This window comes from Alternaria infectoria (genome assembly GCF_024043175.1).
Source record: "Alternaria infectoria strain BMP 0036 chromosome Unknown scaffold_3, whole genome shotgun sequence".
Taxonomy (NCBI): Eukaryota; Fungi; Ascomycota; class Dothideomycetes; order Pleosporales; family Pleosporaceae; genus Alternaria; species Alternaria infectoria.
This window is the reverse complement of record NW_026250692.1, coordinates 283,060-305,402: the sequence shown is the minus strand read 5'-3', so window position 1 is coordinate 305,402 and position 22,343 is coordinate 283,060. Positions and strand designations below refer to the sequence as shown.

The 22,343-nt window shown below is 52.4% G+C and overlaps 6 protein-coding genes across 6 annotated transcripts; 2 read left to right on the top strand and 4 right to left on the bottom strand.

The window, feature by feature from the left end:
• Nucleotides 1-899: 899 nt before the first annotated feature.
• J4E92_002350 (uncharacterized protein) lies at nt 900-3,105 on the bottom strand (the record flags this gene model as incomplete). Its single annotated transcript, XM_051493755.1, has 6 exons — nt 900-1,046; nt 1,100-1,213; nt 1,268-2,323; nt 2,378-2,644; nt 2,693-2,952; nt 3,012-3,105. 6 exons carry the CDS (start codon nt 3,103-3,105, stop codon nt 900-902), a joined length of 1,938 nt encoding a protein of 645 aa, XP_051355434.1.
• A 265-nt stretch (nt 3,106-3,370) lies between these two features.
• On the bottom strand, nt 3,371-5,031 carry J4E92_002349 (uncharacterized protein; the record flags this gene model as incomplete). Its single annotated transcript, XM_051493754.1, has 2 exons — nt 3,371-4,513; nt 4,819-5,031. The coding sequence occupies 2 exons, from the start codon at nt 5,029-5,031 to the stop codon at nt 3,371-3,373; spliced, it is 1,356 nt and encodes a 451-aa protein (XP_051355433.1).
• Nucleotides 5,032-5,769: 738 nt separating this feature from the next.
• On the bottom strand, nt 5,770-7,038 carry J4E92_002348 (uncharacterized protein; the record flags this gene model as incomplete). Its single annotated transcript, XM_051493753.1, has 6 exons — nt 5,770-5,858; nt 6,020-6,124; nt 6,181-6,390; nt 6,442-6,694; nt 6,758-6,942; nt 6,993-7,038. The coding sequence occupies 6 exons, from the start codon at nt 7,036-7,038 to the stop codon at nt 5,770-5,772; spliced, it is 888 nt and encodes a 295-aa protein (XP_051355432.1).
• A 615-nt stretch (nt 7,039-7,653) lies between these two features.
• J4E92_002347 (uncharacterized protein) lies at nt 7,654-9,314 on the top strand (the record flags this gene model as incomplete). Its single annotated transcript, XM_051493752.1, has 2 exons — nt 7,654-7,822; nt 7,879-9,314. 2 exons carry the CDS (start codon nt 7,654-7,656, stop codon nt 9,312-9,314), a joined length of 1,605 nt encoding a protein of 534 aa, XP_051355431.1.
• Nucleotides 9,315-12,180: 2,866 nt separating this feature from the next.
• Nucleotides 12,181-16,755, bottom strand: J4E92_002346 (uncharacterized protein; the record flags this gene model as incomplete). The annotated part of the gene is made up of 1 exon (XM_051493751.1): nt 12,181-16,755. One exon carries the CDS (start codon nt 16,753-16,755, stop codon nt 12,181-12,183), a length of 4,575 nt encoding a protein of 1,524 aa, XP_051355430.1.
• A 325-nt stretch (nt 16,756-17,080) lies between these two features.
• J4E92_002345 (uncharacterized protein) lies at nt 17,081-22,053 on the top strand (the record flags this gene model as incomplete). Its single annotated transcript, XM_051493750.1, has 4 exons — nt 17,081-17,107; nt 17,164-20,136; nt 21,118-21,297; nt 21,358-22,053. The coding sequence occupies 4 exons, from the start codon at nt 17,081-17,083 to the stop codon at nt 22,051-22,053; spliced, it is 3,876 nt and encodes a 1,291-aa protein (XP_051355429.1).
• Nucleotides 22,054-22,343: the final 290 nt, after the last annotated feature.

Below are 22,343 nucleotides of genomic sequence, written 5' to 3'. Positions count from 1 at the left end.
CCCGGCCACTGCCAATCCTATGTTTCTACGAACGGATACAGATGACCTCTTTGAGACTATCAAACCTGTGTCATGACTTGCGGCCATGAGGAGATGACGTTACTCTATATCTTGCACAGTCACTAGCCACCAGTCAGACCGTCGTCCTCGCTGCCTGCGCATCACCCGTCCTGTTTGATCCAATCCTCGCAGAGCAACCATGTTTATCCCTGGCCTTCCTCCATCCCTTGCACCTAATACCTTCCGTACTCATGATCGCTGTCGCGTTTTCTTCCAAGTCCTCACCCCTGTCCTTTTCCAAACCCTCAAATCCGTGAGCAGCATACTATCCAACGTTCGAAGCGACCTGTGTCCCTGAATCTCGTTGCCGAGTTCGCAATTGTTGATGCCGTATAGAAGAGCAAGAAGGCTTAATTGGGGGATCTGTGGACAAGTAAATTTCAGGCGATGTAAGACAGCAACAGCACACATTGACTAGAAGTAGGGTGTAGATGGTTAGCGTAACAAAGGGGAAGATATTAAGGCTGCTGGAGCTCTCTTATGTAAGATTGCGTTGAGCTCTGTTTCACAGTATCGTCCATGGAGCTATCTTGTCGTATAAAACCACCCTGGCAGCTGGCATTCTCATGCTCAGACATTACCGTCCTTGTCATATGTGTAGTGTGATCTCAAAATGCTCTATTATCAGCACGCTCAATGAGCGCATCTAAGGGAACATTTTCACAATAAGCTGGTGATTGAAGTTCGACGAAGCTACGTTGTAGTTCTGATTAGTTGTACATGGTAAAGCAAACGACTGTTATTATACTTTGAATTACTACTCGCCATATTTAATACAGGTGCGCAATCGCTCAAAGGATGCATCGCCAGGTGTACACAGACAGACATGGCACGCGCCATCACTGCTCTCGGGCTTCAAAGTCCTCAGATCTCCTGGGGTATTCTTCTGAGGGCTGTGGCGCAATATTCTCAACTTCGGCTTTAGCTTCTTCCCAAGCCGCCTTGTTTCGTTTCGCCCAATCGATATGGCATTGAGCGAACTCCATCTGCAGTTGTTCTTAGCGGCTTTCAAGAGCACTAGGTAAAGACCGAGACATACCATGTAACGCCGTAAATCGTCCTCTTTTTCACTCTGGAATCGTCGCAGGTCCTTCATCACACCCGCACTTGCGTCTTTGGTGTCTTTCTCGGCCACAGTCAGCGCTTGTTCGAGCTGCGTAATGGTCAGTATCTCCAAGTGTCTTCACAAATGACATATTAAGCCTACCTGTACCATACTATCCCGTGTCTTGCCGATCTGATCTCTTCGAGTCTTTTCAGGATCTACGTCTGCCATACCCCTGAAAGCATGTGTAATGGACCCAAACAGCTTGTTGGTGACGAAATTTCCACTTGCAGTCTTCTTGTGCGGGCTACTAGGCGGTGACTGATTATCAGGTGCGCCCTGTGCGCTGGATGGTGTGTCGCCATGTGTAGGTGGGAAGTCGGAATCAATCGACGCCCTATCCTCGTCCGATCTACGTGGTTGCTCCGCCTCGCCGATGCTTCGGTGTGAGCTGTTGGATGCAGCGCGACTTCGGGCAGGTTGATGGCCGACGCCACTCAGATGTTGTTCTAATCGTTTCGACTCTGCTTCACTGCGTTCGAGGGATTCGAGTAGATTGCGCTTCTTCTCAAGTTCGTCCTTTGTCATGTCCTCCTGTATCCGCTTGAGCACTCGATATCTCAAGGTAGAACGTACGATGCCGGCAAATTGCGCGCTCTCACGCATAGGCTCCGAGAAGCCTGCGCTGAGAGACGAAGAGAGTTCGGTCGTCGCAATGTACGTAGAGTCGACAGCTTGTCCCGTCTTTTCAATGGCTGCAGCGAGAGACTGCGTCTGTTCAGATAGCGAAAAGGCATTGAATCGAGCGCCAAGATCTGCCATGTCCTCTCCCCAATTGCCCAGGTGCATGAGCAGTCGTCTGTTGACCTTCTCCATTGGTCCTTGCAGCAGGTGTTCTAGGTCTTTGGACGAGTTCTCGAAGCTAACAAAGTATGGATCCAACTCCTCTTCCGACATATTGCGCGTCTCAGGAGGGAAACGACCGAAAATGGCAGGACCCGGTGTCGTATGCGCGGCTGCTGAAGGTAGGGCTGCGTTGTTGGCTGGTGAGACAGGAGTACCCGAGCTAGATATGGTACCGCCCGACTTCAATTTGGCGGAAGACGAGGGGACTGGAAGGTAGCTGTGGGCTTGGGAAGGGTTCGCGGCATCGAGTGGAGGTGCTTTGAGGATCTGTTTGGGGATATTGGAAACAGGCGGGCTGTTGAGTACGTCTGCCTACAGGAGCAAGTCAGTTGAAGGGGTTGGTATCTACAAGAGAACGAAGCCTACCCAACTTGTGTAGGGATCGAGGAACCGCCAGAAGACGCCATCTTGTAGTATATCCTGCATCTTCCTACACCTGTTAAGGAAGACAGCCAGCATGCGCTTCCGCAGCTCTATTATGCCGGCATCCTCCTTCGCCTTTGTCGGCTTGGCGGCGTAGTCGGCCATGGTATGCTTCTCGGGGATGGGAGGTACGATGAGCGTGGGGTGAAGTCTGACCAGTTCGGCGCGCAGGGATGCAAATTCAGAGTATCGGCGCTTGACTTCGAGGCCCTGTCCATGTGTCAGCTGCGCGGCTCCCCAGCAGCCTGGCTAACATACACCGCAGTTGATGGTGTACTGGATGTAGTTCACACCGTCCTTGCCCGCGCTCGTGATCAAGACGAGTTGCTCGGGGTGCTCGTACAGCCATTGTTCCACGCGCGCATCGTACCCGCCCTTCTTAGGCGCCTTTGGGTCTGCGTGGTCTTGGTCCTGCTCGTTGTAGTCGACGTCGCTCATGTCGCGCTGAGAGACATACTCGGGCGATTCTTGTGCGGGCGACGACGCCTCCGAGGGCGGCGTCGCGGGGCGGTACGGCACTTGGTCATGTCAGCTAGTGATGCTGGCGGTTGCTTCAGACAGTAGGTAGAAGCCTTACGGGCAGCGGGCGACGCTAGCCCAGGAATATCCGACGTGTTGGAGTCATGGCGGGCAAAGGATCCATACGGATTGTTGTCCTCGTCGTCCCACATGTCGGCGGTGGTGGTGGTGGTGTAGTCGTCGCGCTCACTGGGCGGAACAATGGTAGCGCCTGTTGGTACAACGAGCAGAGTCAGGCAGCACCAAGCGTCGACGTTGAGATGTTTGCCTTGGACATGGTGAAGCTCCCACGCTCTCCCGGCAGTGGCAGTGACGTTGCGCGTGGTCCAAGCTTGTCGACCAGCCACACCTCCGGCTGCATGCACGACGCCCCGCCACGTCACGTTACACTTGCTTACTCACAGCTATGTCATGGAATTAACAGACAAACCCTTTGCTATCCGCAGCGCCGTGCTGCGTCTCATGCACTTCTTCGCCTTCCCGTACGCCCGTGATAGTTCCTACATTCTCGTCGTCGAAGAAACCTTCGTTCGCTGCCAACGCTTCAAACCCCAGCTCTCCCCCTGCCCCTCGAGGCACCATTTTCACCGGCCAGATGAGGCACAAGCTGTAATAAACCAAGCCGCCCATGAACAGAGATAGTAGAAAGCCAAGCTTGTACATATTCTTGCTAGCCTCGGCGACAGAATCAGCATCCAAAGACCCTGCGACGCCATGGACCGTGAAGGCAACCCCAGCTGTCCACGCAGCCAGCATGCGCATATTCCAGCCTTTGCAGTACGAGTACGGGCTTTCGGATGCAGTCGTGTACAATGAAGGAACATGCAAGTTACCCTTTCGAACGAGCCAGTAGTCGACAATCATGCACGCGCAGATCGGCATCAGAAATACAGTGTAACTTCCGAGGAATGTCAAGAACGCAGTCGCCGAGGCGATAATCTTCCATGGAGCAAGTAAGGGTGCCAGAATCGCGCAGAGTACCTGGCCCCGCACAATGGTCAACCATCGAGGGAAGATTCCTGTAAGATCGGCACCAACGGGAAGCGAGTTGCTTCCTGCATTGGTGACAAGTACAGCGAGCATCATACCGAAAGACGCAAATACTATCCCTGCTCTAGCTCCAGCAGTCCAATATTGATCCAAGATGGCGTCGTAGAGATCCCATACGTTCCAATAGCTTTGGCCGAGGACTTGTGTAGCGGCTGCAGTCGTTGCGGTACTCAGGAACATGACCAGTACTTTACTGGTAAGAATACCGAAGCCCTGGCTCCATGTCACATCGCCGTAGGAATGTCCGTATCGCGCTATATCAGGCTGATTGATAAGCACTGGCGCCAGAGCGCCCATAACGGAATTGATGGCTTGTATCATGGGCCAGATCAGAGCTGAGCCCGAGAGCTGAGTCTGCTTGGTCGTGTACGTAAAACTTCCAATTTTGCCCCCATTGGCACTGATTACCCAAGCGAGCACCCCGAAGAGTGCAATCGTTGTATAGACAGCTTTGACAACAAAGAGGTGTCGAAGTACCGTGGGATGAATGAACATGACTGGTAGTTGCGCCTAAAGATGAGTTTACGAAGTCAGTATTTGTCTCACATACAGTTCGTACATGGATATCACTAACCTATTAATTTTAGCATACTCAGTCGGCCTTGGACTTGAACGAGAGAAAGGTGGACAGTACCTACCATCCAAAACAAGAAGAAGCTCAGCAAATCTCTACTCGTGATCCCCGCACTCTCTGGGAGGCGGTTCGGTATATCATTGTAACCATTTCCAAATATACCCCGCATGAACACCGACGTGATACGGCCTCCATAGTAGGTCTGCGTCGCAAAATAAATGATTGCAACCACAGCTCGTACGACGATGTACAAACTCGCTCCCCTGACGCCAGCAGCTGCGCGGACATACACAGGGAAGCCAAGAAAGTACTTGACAGCGCCGCGACTATTGAGCACAACCAGAACGGTGAGAATGGCGGAGCCGATGATAGCAGCAATCATGCCGTGCCACCAGAGTAAACCGATTGAGACAAGAGATGCGCCGAGGTTGTACGAGGATGGGCTGAATGTCATGGTCAGATAGTATGCGAAGTAATGTTGCCAGCGCCATCTCCGATCTTCTGCATTGTGTTAACTTTTGGAGATGCTGAAAGATGCATTTCAAGGCTTACCAGGAGGACTGGGAAGGAGGTCTTTGTTATAACGTACTTCGCCTTGATCGCTGGTATCTTGCGCTATGACTTTGAGGGTTTTTGGAGAACTCAAAACATCCTTGCCTTGTTGCAGAAGGCGAGACATGACCGCGCAGGAATACTCACGCCTGAGCAAATACCAATTCGAGCCTCGGTTGTTCGGCGGGAGGTGATTGCCAGGCTATAAACATCTTGATCGCCTCTACAAATTGCGCATCTCGTCATTGCGGCAGACAAATATTCCTATCAGCCATCTATCTATGCAAGGTTTCGCAATGCTGGGAAAACGGCAGATCTTCGATGATAAGACGATAACGCGTCGGGAGGAAAGAAGCCGACGGGCAAAAAGATCAAGAATGAGGCTAGTGCGTTGACCTGTCCAAAAAGGTGATAGTGTACCTGAGTAAAGACTCAACAGGTTTTCACGGGCACGGGCATATCCAGCGAATGCGACAGGTTCTCTGCATCTGGGATTTCGATTCTAGCGACTGCATGTGTCCTTTAAGACCATGCGGCGTCTCCACGACTAATTTGCCAGGTTGCCCAGGTGGCACGTGTAGTAAGAAATCGGCGCACCCAAATGCATGATCTGGGTACGTTTGGAGGGCTGTTATACCTTCTAGCCCATGATCCGCGTGGCCAAATAATCATTTCGATCCAGATCCATAGGTACGAAGAGATCTATGAACAACCAGTCTTCGACCCAGACTTATAAGGAAAAGTCTCGCGATAGTGTTTCGCAATGTCCCTGCGTGTCGCAACCCACACATGTTCCTTCCTTGAAATATAGTTCATGAAGTTTCTCAGACTCTCCGACCTTCCTGGCTTACCAGCTATTCTAGAATGCAAAGGGATGGTCATCATCTTACCGCCTTCTCTGTATAAGCAGTCAAACGTATCCTTGAGATACTGCTCGTACACTGCACCTGCTGAGCTTACGAAACCAGGGAGCATGTGAAACTTTCCGTCGTTGCCTAAATCATGTTACTAGATTAAATCGGACATGTTGTCATGTAGAGATGCGGCTTACAATCGTAGTTGTACGGCATCATCAACAGGCCCTCTTTCTCCGATTCAGGCAGTTGCTTCTCCCAGGGAAGATCGATCCAATATGGCGAGTCTTCATTATAGACTTCCGATGTGTAGAGCATTTTGTGACCCATCTCTTTCCACATGATTGGGAGCAGGCTGGCTGTATTTGGCGTGCCTCTGCCGAAGTATGCTCCTACCGGAAATTCGCCTGTATGCGCGTCAGTATTGAACAAGATGTTTGGCATCGGGTAGGACGTACCAGTTGCCGCTTCCAAGGCTTTGCATGTCTTCTTAATATACGCCTTATCGTCTTCAAGTGAATAGTCCCATATGTCTAGCCATCTATACCCATGAGCCCCAATTTCATGGCCGTCTCTTACGCAAGCTTTTGCAAACGTAGGATTTCTCTCCATGGCCACTGCAATGGCCCACAGGGTCATGTTCCAGCCGAACTCCTTCATAAGGCGTAGTATCCGCCAAGCGCCGCACCTGCTACCATATTCGTAATCTTGCTGCAGAGGTGACGTACGAAGTCAGTGTATGTCTCAAATGCAGTTCGTACAGCCAGAACTTACCTCGCCGTTCAAATGGCGCTGTTCCCTGCCACCGCCCGAAGGGCCTTTCTCCCACAGGTAGGGTTCGCTAATGCCATCGCCATCCATGGGGTTTCTCTCGCCACCTTCTTCATAGTTAAGTACAAAGGAAACTGCTATGCGGGCGCCGTTTGGCCATTGTGCGTCATGACCATCTTCGCCAAAACCTATAATAGTGATCAGTATGAGGAGAACTGCAGATTGTGTGGTAGCGCACCTTCAAAGTCTCTGGGGAGTTGAAGAGACTCTTCGACGTGAACCATGACAGACAGATATTCGATATCACGGTCACGAACACAATACAAGAGGAAGAGTAAACGTAGATTCAACGCATGCTACCTGCGTAGGATTTTAGAGCGGTGTCAATACGTACAAGTCGCAAGGCTATCCACAGTTGAGTCAGCCAGGAACGACTCAACAATCTTTTGACTGCACGTCAAGTCCGTTCCTTTTCACCTGTCAATTTCTTATCAGCAGTTTCTTACCAATCACAACACAGAAAAGTTATCAGGTACAAGGCGCGCTGTTCGTTGTTTGCTGATCGGAAGTGACTCTCCCGACGATCGACCTCGGGAATAAGCGTTCCGCCTGCCCCGCTTTACTGTTATCTCTCCTTCGAGGCTTCCACTACACAATCTTGCAAGCATTCAGACGGCTGAACATATCGGCAAGTACGTATCAGTGGCTGGTAGGCTACGAATGAACATTTGTCACAAGGTGTTAAAGTCATGGCAGATCAACAAGTGCCGCTGGGGGTCTGCACCAGGCCTGCCAGTATGAATAACTGAGTGCCCCTGGCAATTCAGTGTATGACGAACATGTAGCATCGGCAAACGATCGCGATCTAATTACTTGAAAGCGTTGCGGTTTCACCAGAGATGTCGGTTTTCTCGCTAGATACCAGCCATGACAACCCTGTCACGACAGAAACTCTCGAGGCGCTATGCTCTCAGCTTGGGGTCAGCATCGATGAGAAAGAGAAACAGGACTATCGACGCTTACTTGCCGCATTTCACGATGCAAGTGAACGACTAATGGCTATGGACGGTAGGACATAGTGGTTCACGTCGCGAGTCATGACGGAAGCTGACATTGATGTATAGACTATGTCCCCCCAGTCGATGAGGAACGCTTTGCCAGAGAAGATGTTCATTTCCCGCAAGCATCTGAGAGTTCTCATGGTGCATGGGCGTGGAAGTGCAGAATCGTTGACAAGGAAGCTAAGAGCGACGGTAAACTTTACGGCAAAACGTTCGCTTTGAAGGACAACATTGCCGTCAAGGGCGTACCAATGCTACTGGGTACGAACTTCGTCAAAGGCTATGTTCCGAATGTTGATGCAGCTGTCACTACACGAATCCTAGCAGCTGGCGGTGAAATCCTCGGAAAAGCAGTCTGTGAGAACTTGTGCCATTCTGCAACAAGCCACTCTTCGAGTACTGGAGTGGTGGAAAATCCATTCGCAAAAGGCTATAGCGCTGGAGGAAGCTCGAGCGGCTCAGCTGTTCTTGTGGCATTGGGCGAGGTCGATGGGTCAATTGGCGCAGATCAGGGTGGTAGTATCCGTGTGCCAGCCGCCAACTGTGGTATTGTTGGCCTAAAGCCTACCTTTGGCCTTGTGCCATACACCGGATGTGGAAGTAACGAGCCTACTAACGATCACATTGGTCCAATGACACGGACAGTATTGGAAAACGCTGTACTTCTCGAAGCTATTGCCGGAACGGACAATATTGACGATCGTTCTTTCGCTGCACCTCACCCATCCAAGATACCTATTTACAGTTCCATCAGGAATACTCCAATGCACAGACCCTTGGAAGGCAAGCAATTCGCTATAATTACTGAGTCGCTCTCTACACCAGCCTTGGATCCACGAGTGGTCCAAATCTTTCGCACCGCAGTCACCAAGTACGAAGACCTTGGTGCCACAGTCACCGAGATCTCGATACCGCTGCACTCAAAAGGAGCAGCGATATGGAATGGCATATCGAAAATCGGTGGATTTCTCGGGAAAACCACAGGCTCGTTCGGGCGTCGCGGACACCAGATGCTCGAGCTGAACTCATTGCTGCATCCCATGGGCCAGGACAACTGGAACGAAGCATATGCATCTACGAAGAACATCTACCTCAACGGTCTGTACGCTACACAAAAATTCCCCAACCTCCTCGCGAAAGCGACGAATCTATCAAGACAGCTTCGTGATGCTTACGACGCGGCTCTGGCACAGTACGATATACTGTTGACACCTACACTACCGTATGTAGCAACGAGTCATGCGAGCTTTGATGCAACACCACTCGAACAGATTGGAAAGCAGATCGGCTTGACTTCCAACACGGCGCCGTTCAATCAGAGTGGGCATCCAGTGTTGGCGATGCCGATTGGTATGTTGCCAGTCACGGAAGGCCCTGGAGTGGAAAAGGGAGTCGTTTTACCGGTTAGCATGCAGGTTATTGGAAAATGGTGGGATGAAGTGGGTGTTTATGAAGCGGCGTTCGCGTGGGAGAGGGCAAGTAGCTGGAGGGGTATGTGACGAACGAAGTTTTATGTAAGACCATAACGTCGCTCGCGCTCGAATTTAACGCTGAAAGGTGTTCAAGGTGATTTGTCACCGTGACAACACAACAACGTCTTCTTTGATCCTGTTCCCATGGTCTCTTCTGTCGCCGCTCACTTCAACCTCTCCACCTCCACCATCATGTCTCTCTTTTAATTGCACATCTTCTCCAACTTCATCTGGCCTCTGCAGACCTCTATCTTCAATGAAGAAGCACCCAAGTAAACATAATCCCATGAATGGTACATTCACGATGAAGACCGTCCGACTCGCTGTTGCGTACGCCTGCAGAATCTGCAGTATTTGCCGTGGGCTCAGGGAGTTGAAGTCGGCTGTGTCGTATGAAGAGAGCGATAATGAGCGGAATTCTGCTGGCATTGCACTATGCAAAGAGTTTTGCAATGCAGCAGCGGAGATTGCAAGACCCACAGCACCGCCGAGACTGCGAATGAAGTTGCGGTTCGAGATGACGACTGCACGCTGGGCTTTAGTACAGTGGGCTTGTATTGCAACCAATGTGGGCTGAAAAACGGCACCAATCCCTAATCCCTGGACGACAAGTATGACAACCATAGCCCAAATTGGCGTGGAGAGATTGAACATGCATGTCAACCCTACGCCCAATGTCCAAAGGAAGAAGCCTAGCCAGATTACCTCGCCATAGCGTTCTCTACGGGATATGTATTGACCGGATAGGATGGAGGAAACCATCTGTGAGGCGGTCATAGGCAGCATTAGGGAGGCTGACATAAGAGGCGCGAGGAGGCGGGCGTTTTGGAAAAAGAGAGGTAGATAGTAGGTTTGCGAGTAGGCTACAACTCCGAAGAGGAAATTTTGGAGAAGCATGATGGAAACCGGGCCAGATTTGAAGAGAGATACTATTCGAATCAGAGATGGTCCACAGTTGGAGTATGTTCGGTTGCGGGATAAGTAAAACTCACGTGGCATCATGGGCAGTATGGCGACGCTGTGCTCGATGTAGACAAAAGCTGCGATGCAGCATCCTCCAATGGCCAGCATGGAGACAACCATTGGAGATGCCCACGCAAAGTAATCGCCGCCACCTGCAATAGGAATGAGCAGCAGTATCAACCCTGCACTTCCGAAGAGGATGCCTCCATAGTCGATCCTTTTCAAAACCAATTTCATATCCGCTCTCGGTTGATCCTTAGGTGTAGGCAGCACCAGAAGACACAACACCCCGCAAGCCGCCGAAATCGGGCCGACGAACCAGAAGAAGCCTCTCCAGGTACTATGTTGCACAAAAGCTGCGGCGATGAAAGGTCCAGTCATGTTGCCAAGTCCCACGCATGCGCCTATCAAGCCTTGCCATTTCCCGCGTTCTTTCAAGGTCACTATATCGGAGACGATCATGGCTGAGAGGGACGCTATACCGCCATTTGCCACACCTGATAGACCGCGGAAGACGTACAACATCGTGGCATCGCGCGAGAGGCCACAGAGAAGGTCGGAGACGGTGAGAAGCGCGAGGGCGGAAAGAAGAACGGATTTTCTACCTAGATTCATTATAAGTCATTTCCTGGTGGTTTACACAGGCTAGTGGACGTACCAAATAGGTCGCTCATCCTCCCATACAACACTTGAAAGATTGTATTCGCTATCAGAGCGCTTGTGCCAGCCCAACTGATGGTGTCTTCAGCATTAAGATCCCGCCCTATCGTGGGCAAGGCAACTCCGATACCAGTTTGGTCGACGAAGCAGATGAAATGCGATATCGCAAGGGCCGAAAATACAACGAGGAGCTTCTTTCGCTGAAGTAAATTGGATTGATCAAAGACGGCCGCTTCGGCCGCATGTTGGCGAGCCTCCATGGTGTGGGAGTAAAGAGATCTGACGGCGTTGCCCGAGGAATGTGTTGACGTTGATTCTGTTGCAAGACCTGTCGTATTGTTGTCTTGCCTCTCCGAGGAGACATTTGCAGGTTTCAGTCAGCACTGCCCTGAGAGAGGCGCTTGCTGTGAAGGCTTTTGTGCGCGTGAAGTGATCCAGTGCGAAGCTTGAAGCAAACATGGTTCATGCAACCCAATTGGGTCTCATACCGTAATCGCGATGCGAGATATCCGAACTTTGCTAGGCGCTTTGGGGATAGTCACGCGATCCCTTGGTCTTGGTTGGATGCACGGAGACGCTGTCAATCGAAGGGGCTTATTGTCATTACAGTTAGAAGTCGGGGAAAGGGGGTCAAGATCCATAAATTGCGTTGTTGCTACTGGGCCAGTAAACCTCAACAATCAGGTCCTGCAGGTCCAACATACTCTTGTAGCGAATGCGACCATTCTGGGTACTTGGAGCAAATCACATGGTGATGAATCTTAAGATCGTTTCGATGTAATTTTGGTTTAGACCAGAAGATAGACCATGGCAACAGGAGCACGCTGGGGCTGAACAAGCAGTCGTATACATGGTTCTATCCTACACTAAGCACGAACTTCCAGATGCTCATGTCGCATCGCTAACGTAAAAACATAGGAATTCCTCTGATAAAGATGGAAAGCATAAAGACCAGCGTGGGATCGCACTTTACTTTCCCATGTGTTGTGGTGAAAGCGAGTGACAGGCATGCACGAGGTATGAAAAGACAAAGCAGCCGGAAGGCGCCGCGAACGGCCTGAGCAAAACTGTCCTTGGATAAGAAATCACCCATTTCTCAAAAACGCCGCTAAACGGGACCCTTAACTGACTCTTAGGAAAGAAGCCTACAAGGCTGAAGCTACGGTACAATGTAAAGAATCTAATCCGTATTGTGTGGTGGTAACTGTACACATTGTACCCAGGTGTATTCGAAACAACCGAAAGAACTTTGAAAGAATAATTCACTACCTCAGCCACGAGCGCGGCCGCTGCGTCGGACAGTACCATTGGTGGCAGAAGTGGGTGAGGAGGTCGCAGCAGCGCCATTGACCTTGGCTTTGTTTGCTTTGGTTCTAGTCGTGCTCCTCGCGGACTTGGGCGGTGTGGCTTCTTTGATCAGATTGGCAGCTTTGCGTTTTTGGATGACCGGTAATGGATTAACGCCGTTCGTGTTAGCAGCACCCTTTCCGCGTGTTCTTTTTGCTGGCGCAGGTTCGGGCTCGGGCTCTGAAGACGATCCTGGGTCTGAAAGTTCAGAGTCTTCTGCTTTATCTCCGTGCTCTTTCTCAGCCGCTACTTCTGCGTCGTTCATAGCCACATCTACTTCCGCAGCAGGAGTAGATTTGTCTTCTTGTTCTGCATCCGATGCATCGCTCTCTTCTTCAGCTTCTTCTTCAGCTTCTTCTTGGATATCTTCAGCAACACCTCCTGCGCCTTCTTCATCGCTTGATACCTCAACATAGCTCTTGTGTGCAATGCTCCGTCGATCGCTCTTTCTTCGTGGTCCACTAGATGGCGGAACACCGCCCTCAACATCGCTCGCACCATCATCGTCACCAGCTCTCCTCTTCTTCTTCGGTGTCTTAACGGGTCGCTCAGTCTTGGCCTTCTTATTCTTGATAGATCGGTCGCCCTTGATCTTCTTACGTGGCTTCTCCATACCATCTGAGGCCTTGCGCTTCTTGCTTCGAATAGCTTTTCGCACGAGTACATCAAGTTCGTCGACGAGGTCTTCCCCAATCCATGTCTTCTTGGCAATCTCTTGCGCCCGATCGTGACTCTCAAGAGGCCGGAAGATACCGGAGGGTAATTTCGTTTTCCCTGGCCATGATTGCATTGTCCAGTTGTTCTGCTCTTCCCACGAACGAATCAGAGCCTGCGCTAGATCTGACAAGATGTAAAGATTCTCATCAGCCTGGCGTGATGGTGCAATGCCGTCTGCTACGCCCTTGACGCGTTGAGCGACATGGAAGATAAGCGACAGGTTCTCCTCAGTTGCGATACATTTGAGGTAATACAAGATGTACTCTGCCATAAGCTTTAGTGTCTCGTCTTCTGTGTCGAAGTCGGGGTGGTGAGCAAGCAAGCTCAATAGCCGAGCGAATACGGTCTCCAATATTGTCTCCTTTCGTGCAGAAAAAGCAGCGCGGCGTGCTCGAATCCAGGTCATGGTGCTGTTCTTGATGGTCTTTTCAGGCTCATGTGCGAGGAAGAAGAGGATGGTATAGAATCGTGGCGGCAACCGGCCCTGACCAAGATATTTCATCAACTTGTCAGCAAAGCTCTGACGCACCTGCGCACAAGGGTCATGCGTAATGAGAGCGAGTTGAACAAAGTCAGCGGGGCTCAAGAAAGCATCTAGGCGCTTGTTGCATGAGAGTTTGAGTAAGGAATTGGCTGCAAGAAGCCGCTGGCGCGATTTGTGTCCTGCTGGGGTGTTGCCATCCGCCGAGCCTTCCCCGCTGTCTTTCACGTAGCGGTTTAGTAGCCTGTACGTGTCTTCTGCAGCATCGTTGAAGTTGGCATCAGACGGCAAGGAGCGTAGCCGGTTCACTAGAATCTTGATCGCCCACGACCTGCCTTGGATTTCGTCATCCGGTATATCCATCCACTCGATATCTGCGTCGGCTAGCATCACATGTGGTTTCTGGAGAACCTCCTTGATAGCAATCTCAACGATGGCATCCATATCATCTTCGCAATCTTGCTGCGCTAGTAATACTAGTTGACTCAGCGCAGCTAATTTGCTAAGCCAGTGAGCCCCAGCGTACTGGAAGCCTTTGATGCTCTTCGTGAGAATTTCCTTCGCATGCATCTCCTTCTTGTCATCACTGTTCATAATGATGGTGATTGCATGCTTTGCCGCTTGCGGAGGTGTACCGTAGAAGGCAAAGTTAAGAAAGCTTTGTACCAACTTTAGGCTGTCCTTTCCGTTCATTGGTATGTCCGTGGGGAACTTCTGTGCAAATGCAGCACAGGCTTTGAGATCGTCTACTGCACCAGGAGGGTTGGGTTTCGTTGCTGTAGGTGCCTCACTTTCAAGTGTTTTACAGAGATCCTTTACGTGGGTGGAGAAAACCTTGGGGTGTTTTGTGGAGATTTCTTTCAACAACTCGTGAGCAGTGGCACCAAGGCCCTTGTCGTTGGTGCGAGTATACTCGATGACAGCTGGTACATGGCTTTTGTTGTAGCACAGTAGGCTAACGCGGTAGAGAAGTGGTGTCAAGGTATCGAGCACTGAAGAGCCTGGCCCCTCCTCAATCCTCTTTCTTAGCTCCTTGATGGACCTAACAACCCGGCGGTAGTCACTCGCTGGATCCACGCAGAACCGGATGAGAGCATAGGTACGGCGATCGTGGGCTTTGGCAAATTTCCATAAATCGTCCCTAACGCGGGTTGGATCGGGAAGTGTCTTCGCGTAGTAGGTGATGAGGCCCTCCAGATTTGTCTTGACATCCTTCTCACCCTTTTCTGTGACGCCACCATTGTAGTCTTCGCATAGTTTTAGAAAGTGCTCCATGTACCTAGCACCGGGACCCTGGTTCCCTTGTTTCGCGAAAAAGACCTTCTTGGCTTTCGCCTCCAGCCCGTTGACGAGTACGAGCAGTCTTTCGGTTCGCATCTTATCCAGGCCTGCTTCTGTGTAACCCGGGTCGTTGTTTGTCTGGCTGTCTTTTCCGGTTTGGGAGTTCCCAGCTGGCGGTGCTTTTGGTTTAACGGGTGGATAAGCAAGCGGAAGCAGCGAGTCGTATAGCGCGAGATCGACCTGCACGTTGATTTCGAGGTCGTTCACGTAGCAAGCTTCGAGAATACGGGATGGAATTGGGCCGAGCAGAGCCTTGATGCTGTCATCGCCCTCAGCGATGGCACCAGCAGCTACACCCCATATCTTGCCGAGGAGTCTCATAGACTCGGAATGGATGACGTTTTTCTTGTCCTTTACGCGATCGGCAAGATTGGAGAGAATGGACCCTGCTTCCGCCATACTGCCGTTGCTTCCGAGCTTGCGAACGATGTCGATGAAGTCAAAGTGCGCAATCGCTTTGACGGCGGCTAGACGCACCTTCTCGTCGCTATCAATCAAGCACTCACTAAAGTACTTGAGCAGCTTCTGTTCTTCTTCGAGATCGAGACCAATACCACCCGCGGATGTCATCAATATGCGACCGATTCCGGTGGTCCAAGCGGCGCGTATGATGGCAGACTTGTCGTTCTTACGCTGGAGGAAAGAATGATAGGCCACGGGGTATTGCGTGGGGAACGAGTTGATGGAGACTGGCGTGGTGAGATAGTCGAAGGGTCGCGCCGAGTCTGCGCGCGACAGGCTCTGTGAAGGATAGGCCACCGGGTCCATGTCGGGCAGAGGAGGTGGGCCAGCTGCACCAATGCCTGATATCATGTCGCCGAATGTTTCGGTAGCAAGCTGACGGAGCTGCACATTCTCCGTGGCGAGCTCGTCCTGTAGATGCGGGACGATCTCCTGAAGCACGCCAGGACAGCATTTCCATAGCTCGCGCAATAGCCGGTGTGCTTTATGTGCCTCATTGATATCGTCCTCTGAGGGGCCGCGACGAAGGTCGTCGGCAGCTTGGTCCTTGGAGTGGGGCTTGTATGTGCTCCCCGAGTTGGTGAAGTCGACAATGACTGAGCTGAAATAGTTGCCGATGAGGCGAGCCATCTTCTCTGGGAAAGCGTTGCAGACATTCTTAGCCATGTTGTAGGCGGGCGGTGCCTCTTTGCGCCGCAGCGTTGATTGCTTGGCGTCGATGTGCAGGCTCTTGTTGGCCCTGGCTGAGGCGGCGAGGGTGAAGGGATCGGCCCAGAGAAACTGGGCGACGACAACGTCGACCACGTCGTGCGTGACTGCCGGGGCCTCGTCTATGATGGTGGAGAGGATCTCGGTCATGTTGTGCTCGACGTTCTTGCTCAGCTCTTGGCCGCTGGACGAGGCAGACAGGACGTCGAAGCAGGTGGTGAAGAGGGCGGCGGTGAGGTGATGGGAGCCCGGGATCTCGTTGATGAGGAGGATGCTCTTCCATTCGGCGAGCGAGCGGAGGATGTACATGTGCTGGCTGTTGTAGGGGTGCGCGGGCTCGGCGAGGAGCGGCAGCAGCTTGAGGATGATGACGGAGAAGATGTCCTTGAGCTTCGAGGCCGGGTAGGGCGCATCGGGCGCAAACAGCTTCAGCATGTCGACGATGCAGCACAGGGTCCACGCGCGGACGCCGTTGTCCTTGTGCTGCACGAGGCTGTGGTGGGCCAGCGACTCGGCGACGGGCATGAGCGAGTCGCGGTGTGCCTCTTCCTGGTCTATGGTGCGCAGTTCGTCGAGCAGCGCCTTGAGTCGCGTCAACAGGTCGTTGACGCCAATCTGTTTGCCGGGCCGGCCAACAAGCGGTTGCTTGAACGTGAGCTTCTTCAGGCCCTCGCGTGCCTCGTCGCCGCGTTCCAGCTCCAGCTCTTGCTCCTGCTCCTGCTCCTGCTCCTGCTCGTCTTGCACCGCCTCGGGCGCGGCGGCCGCGCTGCGCCTACTGCGCGGTGCCATGTCGCGTGGCTGCGCGTGGGCAGCGGCGTGCAGAGACGAGGTAGTGTGTGTCGGCTGTGGCTGCGGTTGCGCGCGGCAGTGGGGTCGTCGAGTAGCAGCGCGGTGATGGGCATGGGGCGGCGATGTTGAGGCCAACGTGCTTGTGGTCCGACTTTCTGAGCCGCGACGCGCTAACTACGCGACTGACGTCCGCCTGTCGGGACCGTGCTCCACCACGACCGCCCACTCCTGTACACCCCAGCCCACTCCTGTACACCCAGCCCGAACACACGCACTCTCCGACACTACCAGCCCCTTGGCCTTGACGCCCATCTGGCCATGTCACATGGAGCGCCAACACACCTTCCTGCAGGTACGCTGTCTGCCCAGACCTCCCCACGTGCGCTGACCCCTCTCTCTCTCTCTCAGTTGAAGCAGCCGTGTGTCCAAGTCCTACAAGCCACGGCCACTCTCTCGCAGAGCCCAAGCGCTCCGAGGGAGCTGATCCACGCCCTCACCCGTCTGCTCACTAACCTCCAATCCATCACCTCCACACCTGGTCTCCTGGACGCTAAACTCACTGAGTACGCTTTCGTCTCTCTATCTCAGGTACTGCGGAATTCCCGACACGTCCCAGTTAGAGCGCTAGAGCTCTGCCTGGAATGCATCTCGACCTTGCTATCTGCTAACTGGGGAGGTGGCCTTGAGCCTGCGCTCTCTGGACAACTCCTCATCCTCTTCACCTTTCTCGCCAAACCTTCATCCGCCGAGAATGGCATCTCGGCCACCTCAGAGGAGCTACAGTCGCTCGCTCTCGGGTGCACATCCGAGTTGATGAGTGCGACGTCTCGTACCAAGCAGGGCAAAGAGGCCATGACGGCTGCGGCTAACATACCTGCCTTGGGCGAGGCTGTACTAGTCATGCTCGAACGTCTCACAGATAGCAACTCCAACACCGTCAAGCTGCAGTCCACTTGCGCCCTCAAACAAACTGTCGGCGCGATTGGCGATGACGATGTTCTTGTCAGCTTTCTGCCCAGGATAGTCTCGTCTTTGGCTAAAGTATTGACTCCCCGTAGCAGTGTTCGACCCGGCTTTCGCGTTGTTGAGCAAGGCTTGGAAGTTCTTGCATCACTTCTTGCCCGTTTACTTGGCGATGCCCAGACCAAAGATTTGCCCGAGACACTACTGTCGGATGAGTCTGGCGGATGCACCACAATATCTCGATCAGTCGCTTGGCTACAAGCAACTGCAACACAGATGAAGATTGCGCTTGCCAATATCTTCGGATTGAGGGATCATGATAAGCAAGAGGTACGGCAAGCGCTCTTGAATCTGTGTCTTTGCGTCGTAAGGGATTGTCGTACATCACTGTCTCTTTGCACAAGCATGGCTATCGAAACCATGGTCGATCTGGCAGGCCATGAGACCCCGGCCGACACCACTGAGGACAAACTCAAAAGACTGTTATCAGCAGACCAGAATCTCTCCGAACTTTTGCGCGAAAGTTTGCATGGTTGGATCGTCGCCTTGCCTAGATTGATGCGATCAAAACACGACCGTACCCGCCATAAAATCGTACATCAGATATCAGTCTCACTTCGCCTGTTCGATGAAGATCCAATGATTCTAGATGAGCGTCTGGCCGATAGTCTTCGGGATGGCGTGTCTGCAGTGTTTATCCATGGCAGGGGGCTCGAAGAAATAAACGACCGCAACGCCAGTCTCGTCGCTGGTCGTACGCTGGTATTTAGCTCGACAGAGTCGTCTTCGTTCCCACTAATCAGCATGCAATTCAAAGGCCAGGAAGACATGATGAAGGGGTTTAAAGTATTAGTTCAAGAACTTGCACGATCCAACTCTGCGTTGGCTGTTGCTCAGGGCCTGACCAATTCCGTCGATCTTGGGGCGCCCGAGATGCGCTTGGCGAGCTTCTGGCTCTCAGTCAATCTAGTAAGAGACATGGCATCAGTCAATCCATCTGTCGATGATTTCATGAATCTGGGAACGCCAAACCCGAGGGAGGAAGTCTTGGATGACTTGTACTCGCATTCTCTGTCATTGCTGAACCAGCGAACTGTGGACACCAACAGCCATTGGCATTTATATGCATTAGCGCTCGAGACGGTAGCTTTGCAGGCGAAGCGGTACAAGACCGAGTTTCGCCCTGAGTTGAGTGAAGTACTTTATCCGGTGCTGCATTACCTTGGCAGTTCCAACAGCGCACTACGCGAGCACGCCCTGATTTGTCTCAATATCGTAGCAGGGGCCTCGGGATACAAGGACGCAGGGGAGCTTGTTGTCAGTAATGTCGATTACATTGTCAACGCAATTGGCCTAAAGTTGGCATATGGCGATGTGTCGCCTCAAGCACCACAAGTCCTACTCATGATGATAAGGCTTTGTGGCCCACCTCTCCTACCTTACCTAGATGACTTGGTGGATAGTATTTTCAACGCCTTGGAGAGATATCATGGCTATCCTAAGCTTGTGGAGCTGCTTTTCAACGTCTTGAAAGGCATGACGGAACAAGGTGTCAAAGCACCACAACTTGCCGTGTCAGCCGACAATAAGAAAGAGGAACATGTGCATCTGAAGAGAACGGTCGTCATGAACGATGTCATCGAAGCAATTCAAAAGTTCGAGGTAGAGACACAAGAGCGGGAAGAGGAAGAGAAGCAAGCGTCAAGGGAGGCACTCCCACGAAAGCCCTGGAAAGTCGGTAAGACTTCAGAAGATACCGACTCCAATAGCACGGACGAGGAGAACGGTCGCCCGCCTCCCCCGCACACCGAGGAGTCTTCCCCTCCCGCCCCACGTGCCTTTGCTATTCTCCTCAAAATCTCCGAGTTGACACAGCACTATCTCACCACCATGTCGCCTAACCTCCGGAACTCGCTTCTGTCCCTCCTTCGTACCACTATACCTGCTATTGCAGCACACGAGAACTCCCTCCTGCCCCTCATCAATACGCTCTGGCCTGTATTACTACCTCGTCTACAAGATTCGGAAGCATACGTGGTATCAAATGCGCTCGATATTGTAGCATTGATGTGTGAACACGGAAAAGATTTCATGCGAACTAGGATCGATGACGCATGGAACATTACCAGGAAGGTCTACGAACGCACTAGACAGAACGACGACTGCAACAGGAAAGGCAGCTTCCAACCGATGTCGCTAGAGATCAAGGCTATCGGGACTGGTCTGACGAGGCTCGCCGTGGACTCGCAGCCTACGGCCGACTCTTCACCAATGGAGCTGTACGTTGATACGCCTACACGGATGATCTGGAACAGTCTGACCGCCTTGCTATGCGCCATTGCGAAAAACGTAACGATGCGGGATGAGCGCTTCGAAGAAATGCTGGACATGCTAGACCCTGTGCTAGCGAGAGACGACGTACGCGGAGCGCTTGGTCACAGCAACGCCGACGCGACATGGTTGCGACTATACAAAAAGCGGCAGGGGACTGACAGAGGGAAGCATTCTAGGTCATTTGTATCAACAAAAGCATATGAGGTAGCAGGCAAAATACCCGTAGGCAAGCCCCACTGGCATTTCGTGCGAGCCTAAAGCGAAACGATGTCTGCACAGCCACGGATGTCTATCGAAGAGCTTTCCATTCGGCCAGGCGCGGCAGCAGCAACAGTGCAGTTGACCTGCAGTATTGAAGGATTCCCATGTAACCATACTGTTATCGTATATATGGAATAATTGGACGTTCAGATACTTTAGTACTAGTGCAAGCATTTCACCCGTCTGCCCTTCCATCTAGCATCGCATGCTCCTCGTTCTTCAATTTTCCATATTGCCCAGTCACTGTACCTTTGCTACTCGAGTGTCACGCTATAGATTAGCTGTGAAGGGGACTCTTTCTCCGTTACTTATCGCTCACTGTTTGGTGCACTTTTCTATAGATCATGAAAACATAGAAGAGAACCCCAGATTTGACAGCATTCTGTACAATACATAACCCAACTTTCGTCATGGTATCCGCCTCACATTTTGTCCATGTCTGATCACTCGTACATGTTCTCAAGGATGATAAAATGACTTTGCGGTCTTTTTTCCCCAGGCATTATACTAGCTGATGTACGCCTTTTGTCACAGCCAGATCTTTGGGTCTTCTGACTGCGCGCTCTTTACATGAAGCAACTCAGATATTCTACGTTGCACGTGTAACCTCGTATAACCACAAAGGTGCAACACGAGGGACCTTGCAGGAAGTATACCCTAGAGCAGAGGGACAGCAACGTAGTCTATCATACATAAGGTTGACGGCAGGACCGAAGTGGAATTCGTCAAATGAGTGTTCAAATTGTACAGCGCGCCAAGAATGTCACAAGATGAGACTATTCGGAACCAGCCCGGGCCCCACAGACCAAGCTCAAGACCATAGCTACCAGCAACGCCGACTGTGACCAGCAAACCCACATCACCGCACCAAATCCAAACACACTGAACCCAAACACACTGCAATACGGCATCATCTCCAGGCGCACAGCACGTACTATCGTCTACTCCCAACAAGACGACAAGGCGCGAAGATGCCACCAGCCCGTAGGCACTCCCGTCGCGCTCAAGCGCGTCGCAAACCACACGTAGGCGGCCACGACGCAGTGCACTAACAAGCTACCAGCGACCCGCGCCGTCTCGTCCAAAGACCTCCCTCCTTCGGTCGAAGGCGCCTACTACCGCAAATGCATCGACCTCCGCCGCCGCATAACCGACATTGAAGAGAACAACGACGGCACGCGCCTGCGCATCACACGCCTGAACCGCGGCATCCAGAAGATGCGCCTCGAGCGCGCATTCCTGCTCGAGCAGCTGAACAAGCACATGGAGTACAATGTCGACGACAGCGATCGCAGCAGCAGTCCACCGCCCACCCCAACCGATAAGCCCTTGAGGAGCAAAAGGAGCCACAACAGGAAGGGCACGCCTCCTCTTGGTGGCAGCGCCGAGGGCCGACTGGGACTGGGCTCTCTGCCGCATGCCATCAACCCTATGAGCAGTGCGCAGAGTACACCAGACCCGTCGGGACGGCCCCAGAACAGCTACTTCGGTGCCATTGGCGCTGCCACGACGACCAGTCCACACACCGCTGTCAACGGCGCGCCTCCTACACTTCCTCCCCTGCACGCGCTCCCGCCGCTGCACGCACAGCAGCCGCAACAGCAGCCACCCCCTCAGCGCGCCTACTTCGACCCGGCTTACGATGAGCAGCGCCCGCCCGCGACCGACGCTGCGCCCCCTCCACCGCACAACGGTGATACCGACATGACAGATGCAGCTTTCACAGCCGTCAACCGCTAAGACTGCGAAGCCGGGCAGCCCCTTTTGACGGCAAGCGAGAACAGATGACAGTAACCAGGAACACCATGGGAGGGCAGCGAGGCGTTTGGGCTTCTCAGAGTTCTAGGTAGGGGGAGTATTGTAATTCTTCTTTTGTGTGTTAGTATACTTATCCACTGCCTGGTGCTGTGATTGTGAAGCGGGGCTTGAGTCTTCCAGGTATGCTCCCATGGCTTTTGGCAAGTTGTTTGATCTTTCCTTCTTGCACGAGCGGTGTTGCACTCGTGTCACAATAGCACGTACATGAGCAA